At 58.7% G+C, this 14,792-nt stretch overlaps 1 protein-coding gene across 3 annotated transcripts in view; it reads right to left on the bottom strand.

The window, feature by feature from the left end:
* ADGRA2 (adhesion G protein-coupled receptor A2) overlaps positions 1 to 14,792 on the bottom strand; it is a 45,229-nt gene that overhangs the window by 3,050 nt on the left and 27,387 nt on the right. For 2 of the 3 annotated variants that reach the window (XM_002818997.6, XM_054561432.2), the window contains 16 exons: positions 11,886 to 11,957; positions 11,514 to 11,585; positions 11,287 to 11,358; positions 10,832 to 10,995; positions 9,923 to 10,136; positions 9,259 to 9,423; positions 7,649 to 7,847; positions 7,014 to 7,163; positions 6,723 to 6,884; positions 5,437 to 5,661; positions 5,065 to 5,281; positions 2,948 to 3,156; positions 1,811 to 1,938; positions 1,276 to 1,399; positions 634 to 779; positions 51 to 140 (listed from right to left, as the gene is read on the bottom strand). In XM_002818997.6, coding sequence (XP_002819043.4) covers positions 51 to 140; positions 634 to 779; positions 1,276 to 1,399; positions 1,811 to 1,938; positions 2,948 to 3,156; positions 5,065 to 5,281; positions 5,437 to 5,661; positions 6,723 to 6,884; positions 7,014 to 7,163; positions 7,649 to 7,847; positions 9,259 to 9,423; positions 9,923 to 10,136; positions 10,832 to 10,995; positions 11,287 to 11,358; positions 11,514 to 11,585; positions 11,886 to 11,957 — 2,409 coding nt within the window. The remainder of the gene's footprint in view (positions 1 to 50; positions 141 to 633; positions 780 to 1,275; positions 1,400 to 1,810; positions 1,939 to 2,947; positions 3,157 to 5,064; positions 5,282 to 5,436; positions 5,662 to 6,722; positions 6,885 to 7,013; positions 7,164 to 7,648; positions 7,848 to 9,258; positions 9,424 to 9,922; positions 10,137 to 10,831; positions 10,996 to 11,286; positions 11,359 to 11,513; positions 11,586 to 11,885; positions 11,958 to 14,792) is intronic. The other variant, XM_063726612.1, reaches the window with a different exon arrangement.

The following is a 14,792-nucleotide window of genomic DNA, read 5'->3' as shown; positions in this document are numbered from 1 at the left end:
GCATCTGGTGTTAGGTAGGTAGGCTTGGGGCAGCAGGAAGGGGTGCTCACTAGGGGCTGTGGTCCCGGTAGTTGTGGATGTTGACCGCAGCCGTGATGCCACAGATAATGAGTGGAATCCCTCCAGCGATCAAATAGAACCTGGAGGGAATGAGGGATTGGGGGTCCCAGAGATGGGGAAAGGGAAGGGAAGAACTGGGTGCTCAGAGCCCTTTGCTTGGTGTCTCTGTCCCATCCTCTTTCCCCTTTAAATTATCAGAATTTTTTGCCAGGGATGCAAGGTCCCTGCAGGGACTACTTGGACTTGGCCATGACTGTTCTAAGGGGCAGAGGCCAGAATTGCTCTCTCACCCTAAACAGTGCAGAAGTCAGGGGTGCCACTCAGGTTCCCAGGATGCTTGTCATGGCATTTGGAGTCATCTCCTTCCCTGGCTTTGTCATGCCCCAGAAGCCCACAGGATGTCCCCCACTGCATGGTCTTGTGTGACCTGCTGAGTCTAGGGCCTAGCCTCTCCTGTCTTTGGAGAGTGATCTCCCAGGGACCTTAAACTCACCCTTCACCCACCTTGGGAGGTTTCCTACGCCTGCCTTGGAGTCCCTCCCCAGTTGCAAAGCTGGAATTGAAAGTATGTACCGGAGCATAGGACTGGGAGTGGGCAGGGCAGGGTCCCCTTCTTGCGGAGGGGGTGCCCTCCAGGTGAGCTCCTTGTGGAGCACTCGCGCCTTCACGCCCATCCAGAGCAGCGTGGATAGGGAGGAGTAGTGCAGGGTGATGCCCACCTGCGGGGTCAAGGCATGGAGGCTGGGGACCTGGGGGCTACGACTGGACCCTCCCAGAGCTTCAGCCCTACTGGTGTCCTCCCAGGCTTCCAGCCTCCGGTCCCCAGCTTTTTTACTTTACCCAGCCCACTCCCCATACACTCGCCAAGCTTCCATCCCTGCTGCCACCCTCTGCCTCCACCCCAGGGTTCTCTCCCACTGCAGGGCTTCCCATGACCCTGATATGGCTATCTGGCTGATCCCCCACCTCCCCACCACTGCAGGTCTCCATTTCCACTTTGAAGCCCATCTCCCATTCTCTCTGATCTGGTTCTTACCACCCCCTACTCACTCTCCATGACCCACCATCCCTGCCTTCCAAGGCTGCCACAGAGGAAGCCATGGAGCCACGGCCTATGAGCACCAGCCTTTTTCTTCTAGCGCATCTCCCCACTCTGTGCCTAGGTGCCAGCACTCATCTTGGAGCATCACCCCCAGAGCCCCTTCTCCTGCTTACCGCCTGGCAGACCATCTGGTAGTTGGTGAGTGTGATGCCCCCAGCAAAGACAGCAGAGGTCATGGCCATGTGGAAGCACAAGTTCAGCAGCATGTGCCAGCCCTTCCGGGACACATGGATGGAGCTGCCCAGAAACAGTCTCGAATTAATGGCCGTCCAACCCAAGGTCAGGCCCATGGGGTCTCAAGGCCATTGGGGGAGCCACGGGGGGCAGGCACATATCTGTGTGTGTGAATGGTTGGGAATGTGACAGAGGCCATAGGGTAGGAGTCCTTAACCCCTCAAAGTGATTCCAACCCCAAGGGGTGAGAGGCTGAGAAAGTCATGTGGACCCACCTGGGGAAAAAAACCCCTGCCAAGTCCTCAGTGAGTCCACCCTCCACGCTGGGAGGTTTCCTACACCTGCCTCGGAGTCCCTCCCCCATTGCAAAGCTGGAATTGAAAGTATGTACCAGAGCATAGGACGGGGAGCGGACAGGGTGGGGGCCTCCTCTGTGCCTGCCCACCACACCCTCCCTCCTGCAGGAGCACCCACCTGTGGTTGAGGATGTAGGTGATGATGGTGGCGAAGAGGCAGAGCAGCAGCAAGGCCGTGCAGGGGTATACCACGGGGTGCAGCCCTGCCCCGGCGCCCCCCACCTCCCTGGGAAAGGTGCTCAGCTCCTGGGAAAGGGCAGGAAGGAGCATGTGAGGAATGTGGACACCTCGCCAGGCCCCCAGGCCAGCTTTCCTCTTCCCAGGCCCCGTCAGCCTTGGTCCTGCACTTTGGTGCTTAGTTCATCTGGGCGGAGAGGAAAGCTTCGGACTGTCCACTCTTAGGAAGCCAGCCCTACGGAGCCAGCTACTGTGGCCCCTTCCCTGCCTCCAGTCCTGCTTTGCTGGGGACTCTTCACACCCCCAGCCTGAAAAATCAGAGATGAGGAGAAAGGGAGTAGGTGCTGCCTGTGACCAGCAGCAGGCCTGCAGGACTGGAGAGTGGCAGTACCACGTGCCACGACGGAGGGGGTGACCAGGAAGGAGAAGGTTTCCCAGATTATTTTTTTCTTCTTTGTAAGAATCTAGTCTCGGCTGGGCACAGTGACTCATGCCTGTAATCCCAGCACTTTGGGAGGCTGAGGCGGGTGGATCATTTGAGGTCAGGAGTTTGAGACCAGCCTGGCCAACATGGCAAAACCCTGTCTCTACTAAAAATACAAAAAATTAGCCAGGCATGGTGGCACACGCCTGTAATCCCAGTTAGTTGGGAGGCTGACTCAGGAGAATCGCTTGGACCTAGGAGCAGAGGTTGCAGTGAGCCGAGATCATGCCACTGCACTCCAGCCTGGCGACAAAGCCAGACTCCGTCTTAAAAAAAAAAAAAATCTGGTTTCAGAAAGTGCAGGATGTGAAGGCCAGGCTAGGGAGTTCCAGATCCATCGGGAGTTCCAGATCCATCAGATCCAACTATCTGGATATAGGCACGGAGGCCGGACCTCCCTGTCTCCTGAAAGATGGAGAGGTGGGAGAGGACAAAGGGCCATTTCCCTACATCCCACCACTCATGGGGCCCAATAGGGCTACTGTCCTTTCTGTATTTCTCCATGGTCCCAAGTGGTCAGAGTACACCCCCCCTCCATTTTCCACCCAGCCCGTGTCCCTGCCCCCACCACTTGTCACCCCACCGCACACCCACCATGAGCACGGCCACATTGCCCAAGTGCTGGCAGTGCAGGGCGCTGACATTGGGCTGGCTGGAGTGGAGCTGGCAGCCCTCCGAGGTCCAGCCCCCGGCCTCCCCGGGCCCCTCCTGGCTCCACCAAGCGGCCACAGGTTCGGTTCCCTCAGCCCAGTGCCGCAGCGAAACGGCCACTGGCTCTGTCAGGTTTCCCACGCCACAGCCACCTACAGGGGGAGAGGGACGTCCACACAGACACACACAGGGTGTCAGGGAGGTGGGCTCAGCTGGGACTCAGCAGCAGCAGCAGTGACAGGGTGTGTACTAGGCACCTGCCGGGCAGGGCACAGTGCTGGGCTGGGGGCATGCAGTGAGATGCCAAAGACAGCCTCAGTCTAACGGGGGACCCTGGAGGGGGTGGGTGCGGATGATGGTGGAAAATGTGAGCCCTCTGTGGTGGCCCGCCCTGAGTGCTGTATGAGCAGTGATGTCATGCTCCATGGTGAGGACTCAGGCTGGGGGGGCTCAGGGACAAGAACACAGAAGTGCAGATGGAGGGAACGGAAGCCAGGTGAAGGGAGGAGGGAGGCGGGCGGGATGAAGGGAGGACGAGGAGGAGGCGTTCCCAGTGGGAGAGGGGCTCCCGGAGCAGGCCCTGGGCTCCACAGACCCCTCACCCACCCGCCTCAACCCACACACTCCCACAGCCCACGCGGCTGCGGACACAGGGCTTTCACCTTCCTCAGGCCACCTTACTTGTCCTTTAAGTCTTAGTGGTTTTCGGGAAGGGCCTCCCTGGCCTCCAACTAGGTTGGGCGGTCCCTCACCCCTGTGCCCTCCAAAACACTTCACTGCTGCTCACTTACAACGAGCTGCACTTACAACGACTTGTCCACTGCCTGTCCTCTCTGCTGAAGGGTGTGTTCCTCAAGGACACAGCCGTAACTGTGCACAGGTGTGTCCCAGCTCAGGCACAATCTGGCACATACCAGATACTCAGTGAGTGTCCCCGGCCAGAATGCAAGACCTGACAGCAAGAGTCTGTGCTAGGAACAGGATGGAACCCACGGTGGGGTGGCAGCGCCTTCTGGCTGGGCAAAGGGGGTACAGCTGCATCGCTAGGACCCTAGAGGGCTCATGGAGGGAGGCAGACGTCCTGATCATGGGAAACAACCCAAGACTTTGAAGGGGCTCTCTGATGTGCAAAGTGCAGTTTGCAGAAGGTGAATCTGGTGACGGCATGAGGGACGGACTGAAGGTGGATGTATGGGGGCCAGAGATGGGCTGGTGTCAGCGTGGATGGTGGGAGCAACAGTGGAATCACCGGCAGAAAGAAGGCAGGTGTGGGGGTTGCTGGTCCCGGGGGAGAGATGGAACGATAAGAGGGGGACTGCAGGTGATCCATCTGCTTTCTGGATGCCAGGCCCCCAGCTGGGTGGCGAGTCAGACACTCGGTGTCTCCCACCCCCAACACCTCTGCTCATGTTGTTATTCCTCTGCCCTGGTCTCCGCCCTTCCTTGGTGTCTCTGAAACTCCTGATCATCCCTCAAGGCCCATCTGTGTCAGTCCCACCTCCGCCATGACAGCTGGAGCCGTGTTGCCTTTTCAGAATGCTTCTCACCTGGGCTGCCTGTGCGGCAGCTGCCTGGAACCTCTCCTATGGCTGCCCTGGGAGGTTACTTCACCCTCTACTGCTTAGGTAGCCTCTGGGAGCAGTGACCACGGCCTAGATCTTTTTATTCCTTCCAGCACCAGTGACAGCGCTGTTTCTAGCAGGCACCCATTCAGCATTACTTGTCCGCATTGGGCCCGTGGAGGGGGGGTGTGTGTGTGTGTGTGGGTGTGTGTGTGCGTGTGTGTGTGTGTGGGAGGGGGCTGTGCTCATAGCCCTCTTGAAATTGAACAAATCTGGGATATAGAAGGCAATGTCTTCCTGAGGCTTTTCTCCTCCAGACCCTTTCTTTGTGGGGTATCTCTGCCCTCTGCCCTGTTGGGAAAAGGTGAGAGCCCCAACATCCTGTGTCGGTTCCACTAGGGCACTGGGGGGCTGTGGGCCAGGGAAGGGCAGGATAAAGGGGAACAGGGCGGACACACGAGAGGCACCCCGGGCGGGGCGGGGAGTTCAGCCCCTTACTGGTTCCTGCGAAGATGACGGGGGTGGCCACGCCACGCCTCTTGCCAGGCCCAGCAGCTCCAGGGCGGGAGGTGTTGCTGTGGCTGCGGAAGAGGCGGCCATTTCGGAAGACGAGCAGTTGCAGGGTGCAGTCTGGGGGCACGGGGGGAGCCAGGGCAGCCGGAAGGGATGAGAACAGACTCGGGGGCAGCTGGATGGAGGCCAGGGCCACGCTGTTCTGGGGGGACATAGGAGCTCCTCAGAGACACCAGGACCCCCTAGAGCACTGATGTCTTGCAGCCCCCTCCTCCCACCTCCTGTCACTGCCCCCACCAAGCACCTGCATCTGAGTGCCTCCCTTCTCCCACCCCCTCACCCTCCCCCAGCGCCCACCTTGATGTGGAAGGATGACAGAGAAACATTGGGCCTCCCGGTGGTGCAGCGGAAGCGGAGCTGCTGGTCAGCTGGGGGCTCGGGCTCAGGTTGGGGGTTCTGGCCAGGGCTTCCTGGCTGTGCGCCCGGCACCGCTCCCTCCCTCCTCTGGAAGGCTGTGCAGGTCAGGCCCACGTAGCTGTGCGGCTTGATGAGGTAGGCCTCCAATGCCACGTTCCTCGCATTCTGGGGACAGGGACCTTGTCATCCCACCATTTCAGATGGTGGCCTTCTGCTTGGGACTGCGCATCTCTCTCAATGGGACTGCTCAGGCTGTAGTCCTCCCCTTCAATCCTCGTCTTTTCAAAGCCACCTCTCTCTTTTTTTTTTAGAGAAACAGGTTCTTGCTATGTCACCCAGGCTGGGGTGCAGTGTCACGATCAGCTCACTGCAGCCTACAAATTCTGGGCTCAAGTGATCCTCCCACCTCGGCCTCCTGAGTATCTGGGACTACAGGCATGCTACCATGCTCATCTAATTAAAAACATTTTTTTTAGAGATGGGGTTTCACCATGTTGCCCAGGCTAGTCTCAAATTCCAGGCCTCAAGTGATCCTCCCACCTTGGCCTCCCGAGTAGCTGGGACTACAGGCACATGCCAACACTCCTGGGTAATTTTTGTATTTTTTGTAGAGACCAGGTCTCTCTTTGTTGCCCAGGCTGGTCTCCAACTCCTGGCCTCGGGAGAGCCTCCTGTCTCGGCCTCCCAAAGTGCTGGGATTACAGGTGGAGCCACTGCGCCCGGCCTCTTGCTCACCTCTTAGGTATGCCAGTTCTGTTGCCTGACTCAGCTGTAGAGCAGGCTCCATGTCTCGCCCCTTTGCATTGCCCCAAGGGCCTAGCACAATATCTTGCACATACACGAAGCTGTACTGTGGTTGTTATCGGATTGGAGCCCTCACCTTCTCTCAGGGAACTTCCATTACTCTTCACTCAATCCCGAGCGCTGTCTGCCCTGCCACCAACCCTTCCACCCATCCCTTCTACTACTTTCACTCTTCCTCCTGCTTATTCCCGTCAGGCTGGCCTTTTGGCTCAGTTCCCACCATGGAGTCTGGCATCACTTCTCCAGGGTCACCGGCCACCTCTCCTTAGCACTGCCCCTGACAACTTGGAAGTGAACCCCATGGCTCAGAACTTTGTCACGTCTGCTGCTCTTGCTAGCTGGGGCACAGCAGGTGCATGCCTGAGAGGGAGCGCCCCCCTCCTCTGCATGCCAGGGCCACCCCCTACGCTGACCCCCATTACCACTGAGATGTGCTGGGCATGGGGGCTGAGGGCGGCCCCCCCGATGCGCTCCAGGGCGCCCACGATGCGGCTGCAGGCCTTGTCCTCGCGCTGGGCCAGCCACAGCAGGTGCTCGTCCACCAGCATCAGGTTGCTGGCCATGTCCACCATCACCTCTACCAGCTGGGGGGACAGGGAAGTTGCTGAGGGCAGGGGCGGGGCTTGGGACCCAGGGGCTGGAGTGAGAGAGAGGCTTGAGCAAATGAGGGATGGGGGCGTTTTCCGAGCTCCTGAGGTCCAGCTGAGTCTCACCTCTTTGATCTGGTCGACGTAACCCAAAAATTTCTGGATCATCTGAGCCACATAGACTACATCCATCATGTCTGAAAAGCTGGTGGCCTCGGCTGTGTACACGCGCAGCTGATGAGCCAGGGTCAGCGCATTGGAGGCATTGATGGGCATCTGGGGATTGGGGGAAGAGAGAGAGGATCATCTCGCCTGTTCCTTCTGCCCCCGAACTGCCCCGGGGACCCTCTGCTCTGTGCCAGTGCTCAGTGCCTGGGGACAGGAGTCCAGCCTACCTTCTGGGTCTCATCAAGCTAGGAAGGCAGAGGAGGCTGAGACCATCACAGCCCAAGGCCACCACTGCCAGCACCCCTGGTGTAAGGACAGTGGGACTCTGCTTTTGGCGTTGGTGAGTAAAGGGGCGTGAGGTGGCCGGATGGGGACAGAGGACTGGTGCCCTTCCCCACTGTGGCCTCAGTGGGTCTGAATCCCTCAGCAGAGGGCGGCTAGAGGAGAGGAGCCGGCTCCTGGCTCTGCACAGGCAGGGACAGGAGGCACAGCCCAGCGGCCCAGAGATCGGGCTCCCCTTGCCCATTAGGTTGGCTTCTCCCTTCCCTGTGCCCCCGAAGCAGAGCTGGTGGGGTGCCCCAGCCTCTCCTCACCAGCACGAAGGTGTACAGCACCCTGGTGATGTCGTTGGTATAGAGACAGTGGGAGTAGTCCCCCGGCTCCCAGCGGCCGGCACGGTCACACCGGCGGGAGGCTCGGGTGCCCGGGGCGCCCCCGCCCAGGGGCACTGAGGTGAAGGGATACTGCAGGCAGGACTGGTAGGCTGTGATGCCAGCCAGAGTTCGGGGCCACCTGGGGGCAGAGGCAGGAAGTTGCCGATGAACCGGGCTTCTCAGAACAACAGCCCTTCTCCCGACTTTAGAACTGTGAGGCTGGACCCGTTGGGGCCTTGGGGAGGGATCCAGGAGCAGGGTTCAGACCAACCTTCCAGGGCTTCCCAAGTTCCACTCTCTTTGTTCTGACCGGGCTGTCACAGGCGATAGGGGGCTGGACTTTAGAGTTCTGAGTTTAAATTCAAGTTCTGCCACTTATTTGCTATGGCTTAAGGCAAGGTATTTATCCTTTCTCGGCCTCAGTATTCTCAGCTGTACAGTGGGGAGAATAATAGCTTCCCTGCATAACAGAGAGGGTCACTGGGATCTTAAAAGGTGATACTCTTTGTGGGCGAGCTTTTGCAAACTATGAATATAAGGAAGCAAATAAAGCCTTTTTGTGGCCAGGCACAGTGCTTGAGCCCAGGGGTTTGAGACCAGCCTGGGCAACAAAGTGAGACCCTGTCTCTACAGAAAATAACACAATAAGCTAGGCATAGTGGCTGCACCTGTAGTCCCAGCTCCTTGGGAGGCGGAGGTGGGAGGATTGCTTGAGCCCAGGAATTGGAGACTGCAGTGAGGTATGATTGTGCCACTGCACCGGAGCCTGAATGAAAGAGCAAGACCCTGTCTAAAAAAAAAGTCACAGTGGCTCAAGCCTGTAATCCCGGCACTTCAGGAGGCCGAGGCGGGTGGATCACTTGAGGCCAGGAGTTCGAGACCAGCCTGGCCAACATGGTGAAACCCTCTACTGAAAATACAAAAATTAGCTGGGCATGGTGGCACAGGCCAGCTACTGGGGAGGCTGAGGCAGCAAGATCATGCCATTGCACTCCAGCGTGAGACTGTCTCAAAAAAAAAAAGTCTTTTTGTGCAGCACATCTCAGATGGTAATTTTGTTGTTTGTTTTTGAGACGGAGTCTCACTCTTGTCTCCTAGGCTGAGGCTGGAGTGCAATGGTGCGATCTTGGCTCACTGCAACCTCTGCCTCCGAGGTTCAAGAGATTCTCCTGCCTCAGCCTCCTGAGTAGTTGGGATTACAGGCGCACACCACCACGCCTGGCTGATTTTTGTGCTTTTTGTTAGAGATGGGGTTTTGCCATGTTGGCCAGGCTGATCTCCTGACCTCAGATGATCTGCCTGCCTTGGCCTCCCAAAGTGCTGGGATTGTAGGTGTGAGCCACTGCACCTGGCCTCAGATGGTTAAGTTTATACATAAAGTCTATCTATTCGATAGCAAGGCTTCAGGCTGAATGACAAAAGGAAGTGTCTTCTCCATCTTTAGGACCCAACAGAGACAGCGGATGGGGAAACTCTGGCCACCTGTGATGTCAGGTGCAAGGGTGGGGTTGGGGGCTGGGCAGCCCTCTACAGGGTGGAGCGGGCCAAACCTGAAGTCCCCACGGTTGTTGGCTACACGCTCGGCGGGGCAGTAGGAGGCAGAGGTCTCCAGCACCACGATCTCCACCTTCTTGCTGGCGTTGCCCTGGGCCATGGACACGGTGCACTCCCACTCGCCTGAGGCCCACACGCCGATGTGAGACAGCGTCAGCTCACTGTGGGTGGCAGGCGGAGCTGGCTCGTGAGTCACCCTTGGGCCCAGCCACGTCGCCCTCCCTCAGCACTGTGCTATGACACTAGCTGCAGGTCCTTTTTTCTTTAATGAAACAAGGAATGCAAGTACGCACTCCTTTTATTCTGATTGGCCTTATGATACTGTTTTTTTGAGCTTCGATTTCCCCATCCTTATCATGGAGCCGATAATATCTCTCTTGCAGGTCTACTGTAGAGATTAAATCTGGTGCCATAGATAGAAGCCACTCTATACAGTGTAAGAGCACTAAAGAGATGTTAAGTATCATCATTTTGTTCTATCAGATATTTATTTCTAGCCTCTATCTAGACCATTGATAACTTAGTCCAAGCTTTCCATAAATATACATGCACATTCTCCTGGGAACACATCTGGGGGCAGCTCTTTTGCGGGGTGGTGACGGGTAGGGTAGGCCCCCCAACCCCATGCTGAGGCCTGAGGAGGGGCAGCGGGGCTCATACCTGGTGATGAAGGTGCAGTCGTGGATGAGGCTGTCAGCCAGGAGGATGCCCGCCTGCTCATCACCCTCCACAGGGGCTCGGTTGTGGTACCAGAGGATGCGGGTGTCGTTGCCCAGGTAGCTGGCAGAGCACTGGAAGGGCAGCCGATCCCCCTGGAACACCACTTGGCGTAGGGACGGGATGAGGTGGTGTGTGTGCAGCTCCAGGGCCCCCTCTGTGGGAGGAGACACCAGGCGTGAGGCCCGAGTGCACACGCATGTGAGGCTGCACATATGAGCGAGAGTCCAGCAGGATGGGGTGGGGCGGGGCGGGGCCCTCGGCCTGCAGCCTGCTCCAGCTGGGAAGGAAAAGGGGTCAAGAGAAAGTCTCCAGGGATAAGGGTAAAGGGGAGGGACAGGCGGTTTTTGGACAAAGAAAAGTGCTCCTTTCTCAGCACACGTGTTACCCCAAGAGGTGGGGCCAGATGAAAACATAAACAAGCAGACCCAAGGGGGCTTAGAAAAGCTGATGGAGGACTGACCCCGGGACACCGAGGGAAAGGGGATGCCCTGGAGGACACGCCCAGCACACAGTCATAGGCAGAGTGGGGAGAATAACACCAGCCCCGCCCCACAGGGAGGGTCACTGGGATAGTAAATGTGATTCTTTTTGTGGGAGAGCTGTTGCAAACCTGTAATGAAAGAGAGCACAGAAAAGCCTTTTTGTGCTGGGCAGCACATCTCAGATGGTGATTTATACATAAAGACAAGGTCTCCCTAAATGCAAGAGCAGGACTCAGTGTCGTAGTCTTTTGCAAACTGCAATACAAAGGTAAAAATCTGTGGGTCTGAGGGAAGGCTCGTGTCTGGGCCCTGGGTTGGTGGAGAGGCAGGGTCCCTGGTAGATGTGTAGTTGGGGGGACTTGCTCACCGCAGCAGAGCTGGGCCTCCTGGAGGCTGCCCAGGGCCTGCGCATGCAGGGCACTGGGGTAAGCACAGAGCGTGCGCTCCGACAGCTGCAGGGAGCGATTCTGGGCCCAGGGCAGCAGCCAGCGCAGGTGGCAGTCGCAGGTCAGGAACTCGGTGCCCAAGTCCCTGCAGGGTGGGCAGAGGGGTCACAGAGCAGAGCAGAGGGAGTGTGGGCTCATGGGTGGCCTGGGGCCCCAGGGAGGGACAAAGCTGGAGAGGGTAGGAGGGGCAAAATCGGGTCTATGTGCACCATCTCTGCCTCGGGCCATCGCGGGAAGGTGATCATGGGGGCATTTCAGGCACTGTCTGCTGTGGCCACTCGTGAGGCCAGTCCTGGTGGTCATGATGCTTATACATCCCTCCTAGGCAGAGAAAGGGACAGGGGTCTGGGTCCTTGTGCTGGGAAGAGATACTCACACAACCTTAAGGGCTGGCAGCTCATCAAAGACCCCAGGTTGCAGACTGGAGAAGATGTTTCCAGATATATTTCTGCAGGAGACAGGAGACAACTGAGATGGGGTCTTAGGGTGTCCATGGGCCGGCGGAGGAGAGCAGGTGGGATGTGGAAGGGTTGGGGGCCGCATTTTGCTTCCTATGCACTTCTTCCCTCTCCTCCCCTCCCTACTTCTCACCCCATCACTTACAGTCGGAGAAGCCTGGGGAGGCCCTGGAAGGTCTCGGAGGTGAGACAGCCAATCCGGTTGTTGGAGAGATCTCTAGAGAGACACAGGCAACCTCAGCGTGTTGGCCACGTGGCAGCACGCGGGTCCACTTGTGAGGAACACATGGGTGGGGCCAGGGCTTGTGTGGGGGGTGGGATGAAAAAGGAGATGAGGTTGGGGCCAGGCCGCAGCTGGACTGGAAATGCCGGCTCCTTTGACCCCAGCCAAGGCACCCGAGCGGAAAGGAGGGGCAGGTGTGGGTGGGTGAGAGGAAGGGGGTGGGCGTGGAGCAGGAGGGGTGACTTTCTCCCTCGGGAGGGGAGGGGTGGGGTCAGGGGAGGGCATGCCACTCACAAGCGCTTCAGCTCCCCCAGGCCCAGGAAGGCGCCGGGCTGCACTGTGCTGATGATGTTGTTTCTCAGGTCCCTGCAGAGGCAAGTGCAGAGGCCCTCACACCTCTCCCCGCTGGAGCCGCCCTGCTCCCCGGGAGGGGTCCTCACTGTCACCACGATGTTGTTGCTGGGTTTCTCAGGGACTTGACTTCCTGCTAAACCTCTGCTCTCCTCAGCACTGGGTGGGAGGTGGGATTAAAGAACCACCCCGATCAAGGCCATCCTGGCCAACATGGTGAAACCCTGTCTCTACTAAAAATACAAAACAAACAAACAAACAAAAAATTAGCCGGGCGTGGCAGCGTGCACCTGTAGCCCCAGCTAGGCAGGAGAATTGCTTGAACCCGGGAGGTGGAAGCTGCAGGGAGCCAAGATCGTGCCACTGCACTCCAGCCTGGGTGACAGAGTGAGACTCCATCTCAAAAAAAAAAAAAGAACCACCCCCTCGGACAGGTCGCCTCCGCCTCCCTGGCTACCATCAGGGGGCACTGGTCAGAACAGAGAGAGGATGAAGAAGCCAAGAGATGGGATCACAAGGGCCTCGGACGACATGGAGAGCGCCCTGGATTGGGAGTTAGGAGGCCTCCTTTCCCACCCTGCCACACCTCCGGGCTGCCCTGCAGGTTGCTGGGGTTGCCCTGGGAAGCATTTGAAAATACGTGTCATGGTCTTTTGTATATTGCTATGCAAAGGTAGAAGCTTCTTGAGCCTGGCCTTTGTGGGCAGGGGAGGGGGCGCATGGGAGGGGTAGTTTTTTTGTTTTGTTTTGTTTTGTTTTGTTTTTGAGGCAGGGTCTCTCTGTCTCCCAGGCTGGAGTGCAGTGGTGTGACCATGGCTCATTGTAACCTCAAATTCCTGGGCCCAAGGCATCCTCCAACCTCTGCCTCCCAAGCAACTGGCACCACAGGTGTGCGCCACCACACCCTGCTAATTTAAAAAAAAAATTTTTTTTTTGGTAGAGACAGGGTCCCACTATGTTGCCCAGGCTGGTCTTGAACTCCTGGGCTCAAGTGATCCTCCCTCCTGGGCCTCCCAAAGTGCTGGGGTTACAGGTGTGAGCCACCGCGCTTGGCCAAGGCGGGTATTTTTATGGCTGTTTTATCCCTCTGCCCCTCTCTGTCTGACAGGTGAGGAAACAGGTCAGGCGGCTGGCCGAGGCCCACGTGGACTCTGCCTGGCTCCTCTCCAGGGCAGGGGTGTAAGTCCTGTCCAGCCTCCTCCTTCAGATGAGGAAGCCAGGGAGGTGACAGCTTGTTCAAGGTCTTCAGTCCTGTCTTCTCCATGGGTCTCCGCAGGAGCCCGCAGTGTCGGGAGACAGGACAGAAGGGGGCTGTGACCCCCCAGGGATCCCAGGGGCCAAGCCTGGCCTGGAGGAGTGAGCGGCAGGTAAGTCCGCAGCCTTCCAGCCCTGAGGCTGTGGCTCAAATTCAATCATGGCCTGGGCACAACTCTCTGCCCCCTTCCTCACCTGCCCCCGGGGCTGCAGGGACAGCGCTGAGGAGACAGTGCCCACCCACAGGCGACCTGCTGGGTATCTGCCTGCCCCAACCCCACACCTGCCAGGGCAGCCCCCTGGGCTCCTGGGGCAGGCAGGACCACAGAAGACCAAGGTGGGTGCCTGCTCACTGGCCTTCTCCCTCACCCTGTCCTCTGTGCCCTGCACAGCCAGGGACAGATGCCTAGAAGGCAGAGTGGGTGGGGCCAGTTGCCTACCTACTCAAAGGCCAGCTGGCTCTTTCCTGAGCGAAACCAGGACAGGCTTCAGGCTCCATAGAGCTCATGGGCCTCACAGCCCAGCGGGCCTCCCTGTCCTGGGTCTGAGATGGAGGCAGTGGCCTCTTGGCTCCCACGCACTGGCAGGAGATTGTGAGGCAGCAGGCAAGGGTGGGTGGACCCCTGGAGCAGGCAAGGGTGGGGGACCCCTGTCTGAAGGGGCGGTGGCGGGAAGACAGGAGATCCACAGAGATTTCTGGGGCCCACTTGCTTTCCCAGGCCTTGCCACCCCTCAGCCCAGATGGAGGAGGGGGTCAGAGTTGGGGGCTGAGGGGACTCTTGGCCCTGCCACCCCTCAGCCCAGATGGAGAAGGAGGTCAGCAGTGGGGGGCTGAGGAGGCTCTTGGCCCTGCCCACCACAACCTCATCAACGTCTCTGGATTACTGGGCAGGAGGGGGTTAACCAAGCCGGCTGCCCGCTGGGAGGAGAGGAAATGGGTGTTCAGGACGGGGAGGTACTGTCCCACCAGGGGGCCTGTTTGTGCACAGTCCCGCTTGGGGACAGAAACACTGTGCACAGCCCTTCCCACGGCCAGGGGAGCCCTCACCCTCAGCTCCTTCCCATAGGAAGGACTCGAAGGACTCAGCCGGCCTCCATGAGCCCAAGTCCCTGGAGAAGGAAGGGAAGGGGCCACCAGAAGGGGCCAGTTCCCTAGGGGAGAGATGGCTTCCATGCTGGGGTGTGCTGGGAGGTGTCCCCCAGTGGGGTGCACACAGGGACTGTGCCAGGACACTGATCCTAGGCCCCTGGCCGAGGGAGAGGGATGCAGGATAAGTATCCTGGCTGCCAGGGGTACCCCTCCGGCCCAGCCCCCACCATTTTGCCGCCAGACCCCATCCTCACCGCCTGCCCCTCTGGGGCTGTCCCAGCATGTGCCCCCTGGCCCCTGTTGGGGTCTGGCCATTCTCAGGGCTCAGCCTCCCACCCCCACGTCGGGAACGGGCAGAGGGAAACACATTCCTCATTGTGTCACTTCCCTTCATGGGCTGCCAAGGGGCTTAGGCGCAGCCCCCCTTCCCTCCCCGCTCACTTGTGTTTATTCTCATTTCCTCCCCGGCCCCCCTCAAAAGCCCCCACCCGCCTGCCCCACTGATG

Source organism: Pongo abelii, chromosome 7 (assembly GCF_028885655.2).
Source record: "Pongo abelii isolate AG06213 chromosome 7, NHGRI_mPonAbe1-v2.0_pri, whole genome shotgun sequence".
Lineage (NCBI taxonomy): Eukaryota > Metazoa > Chordata > Mammalia > Primates > Hominidae > Pongo > Pongo abelii.
The sequence above is the reverse complement of the archived record's forward strand: the minus strand, read 5'-3'. Positions and strand labels throughout refer to the sequence as shown.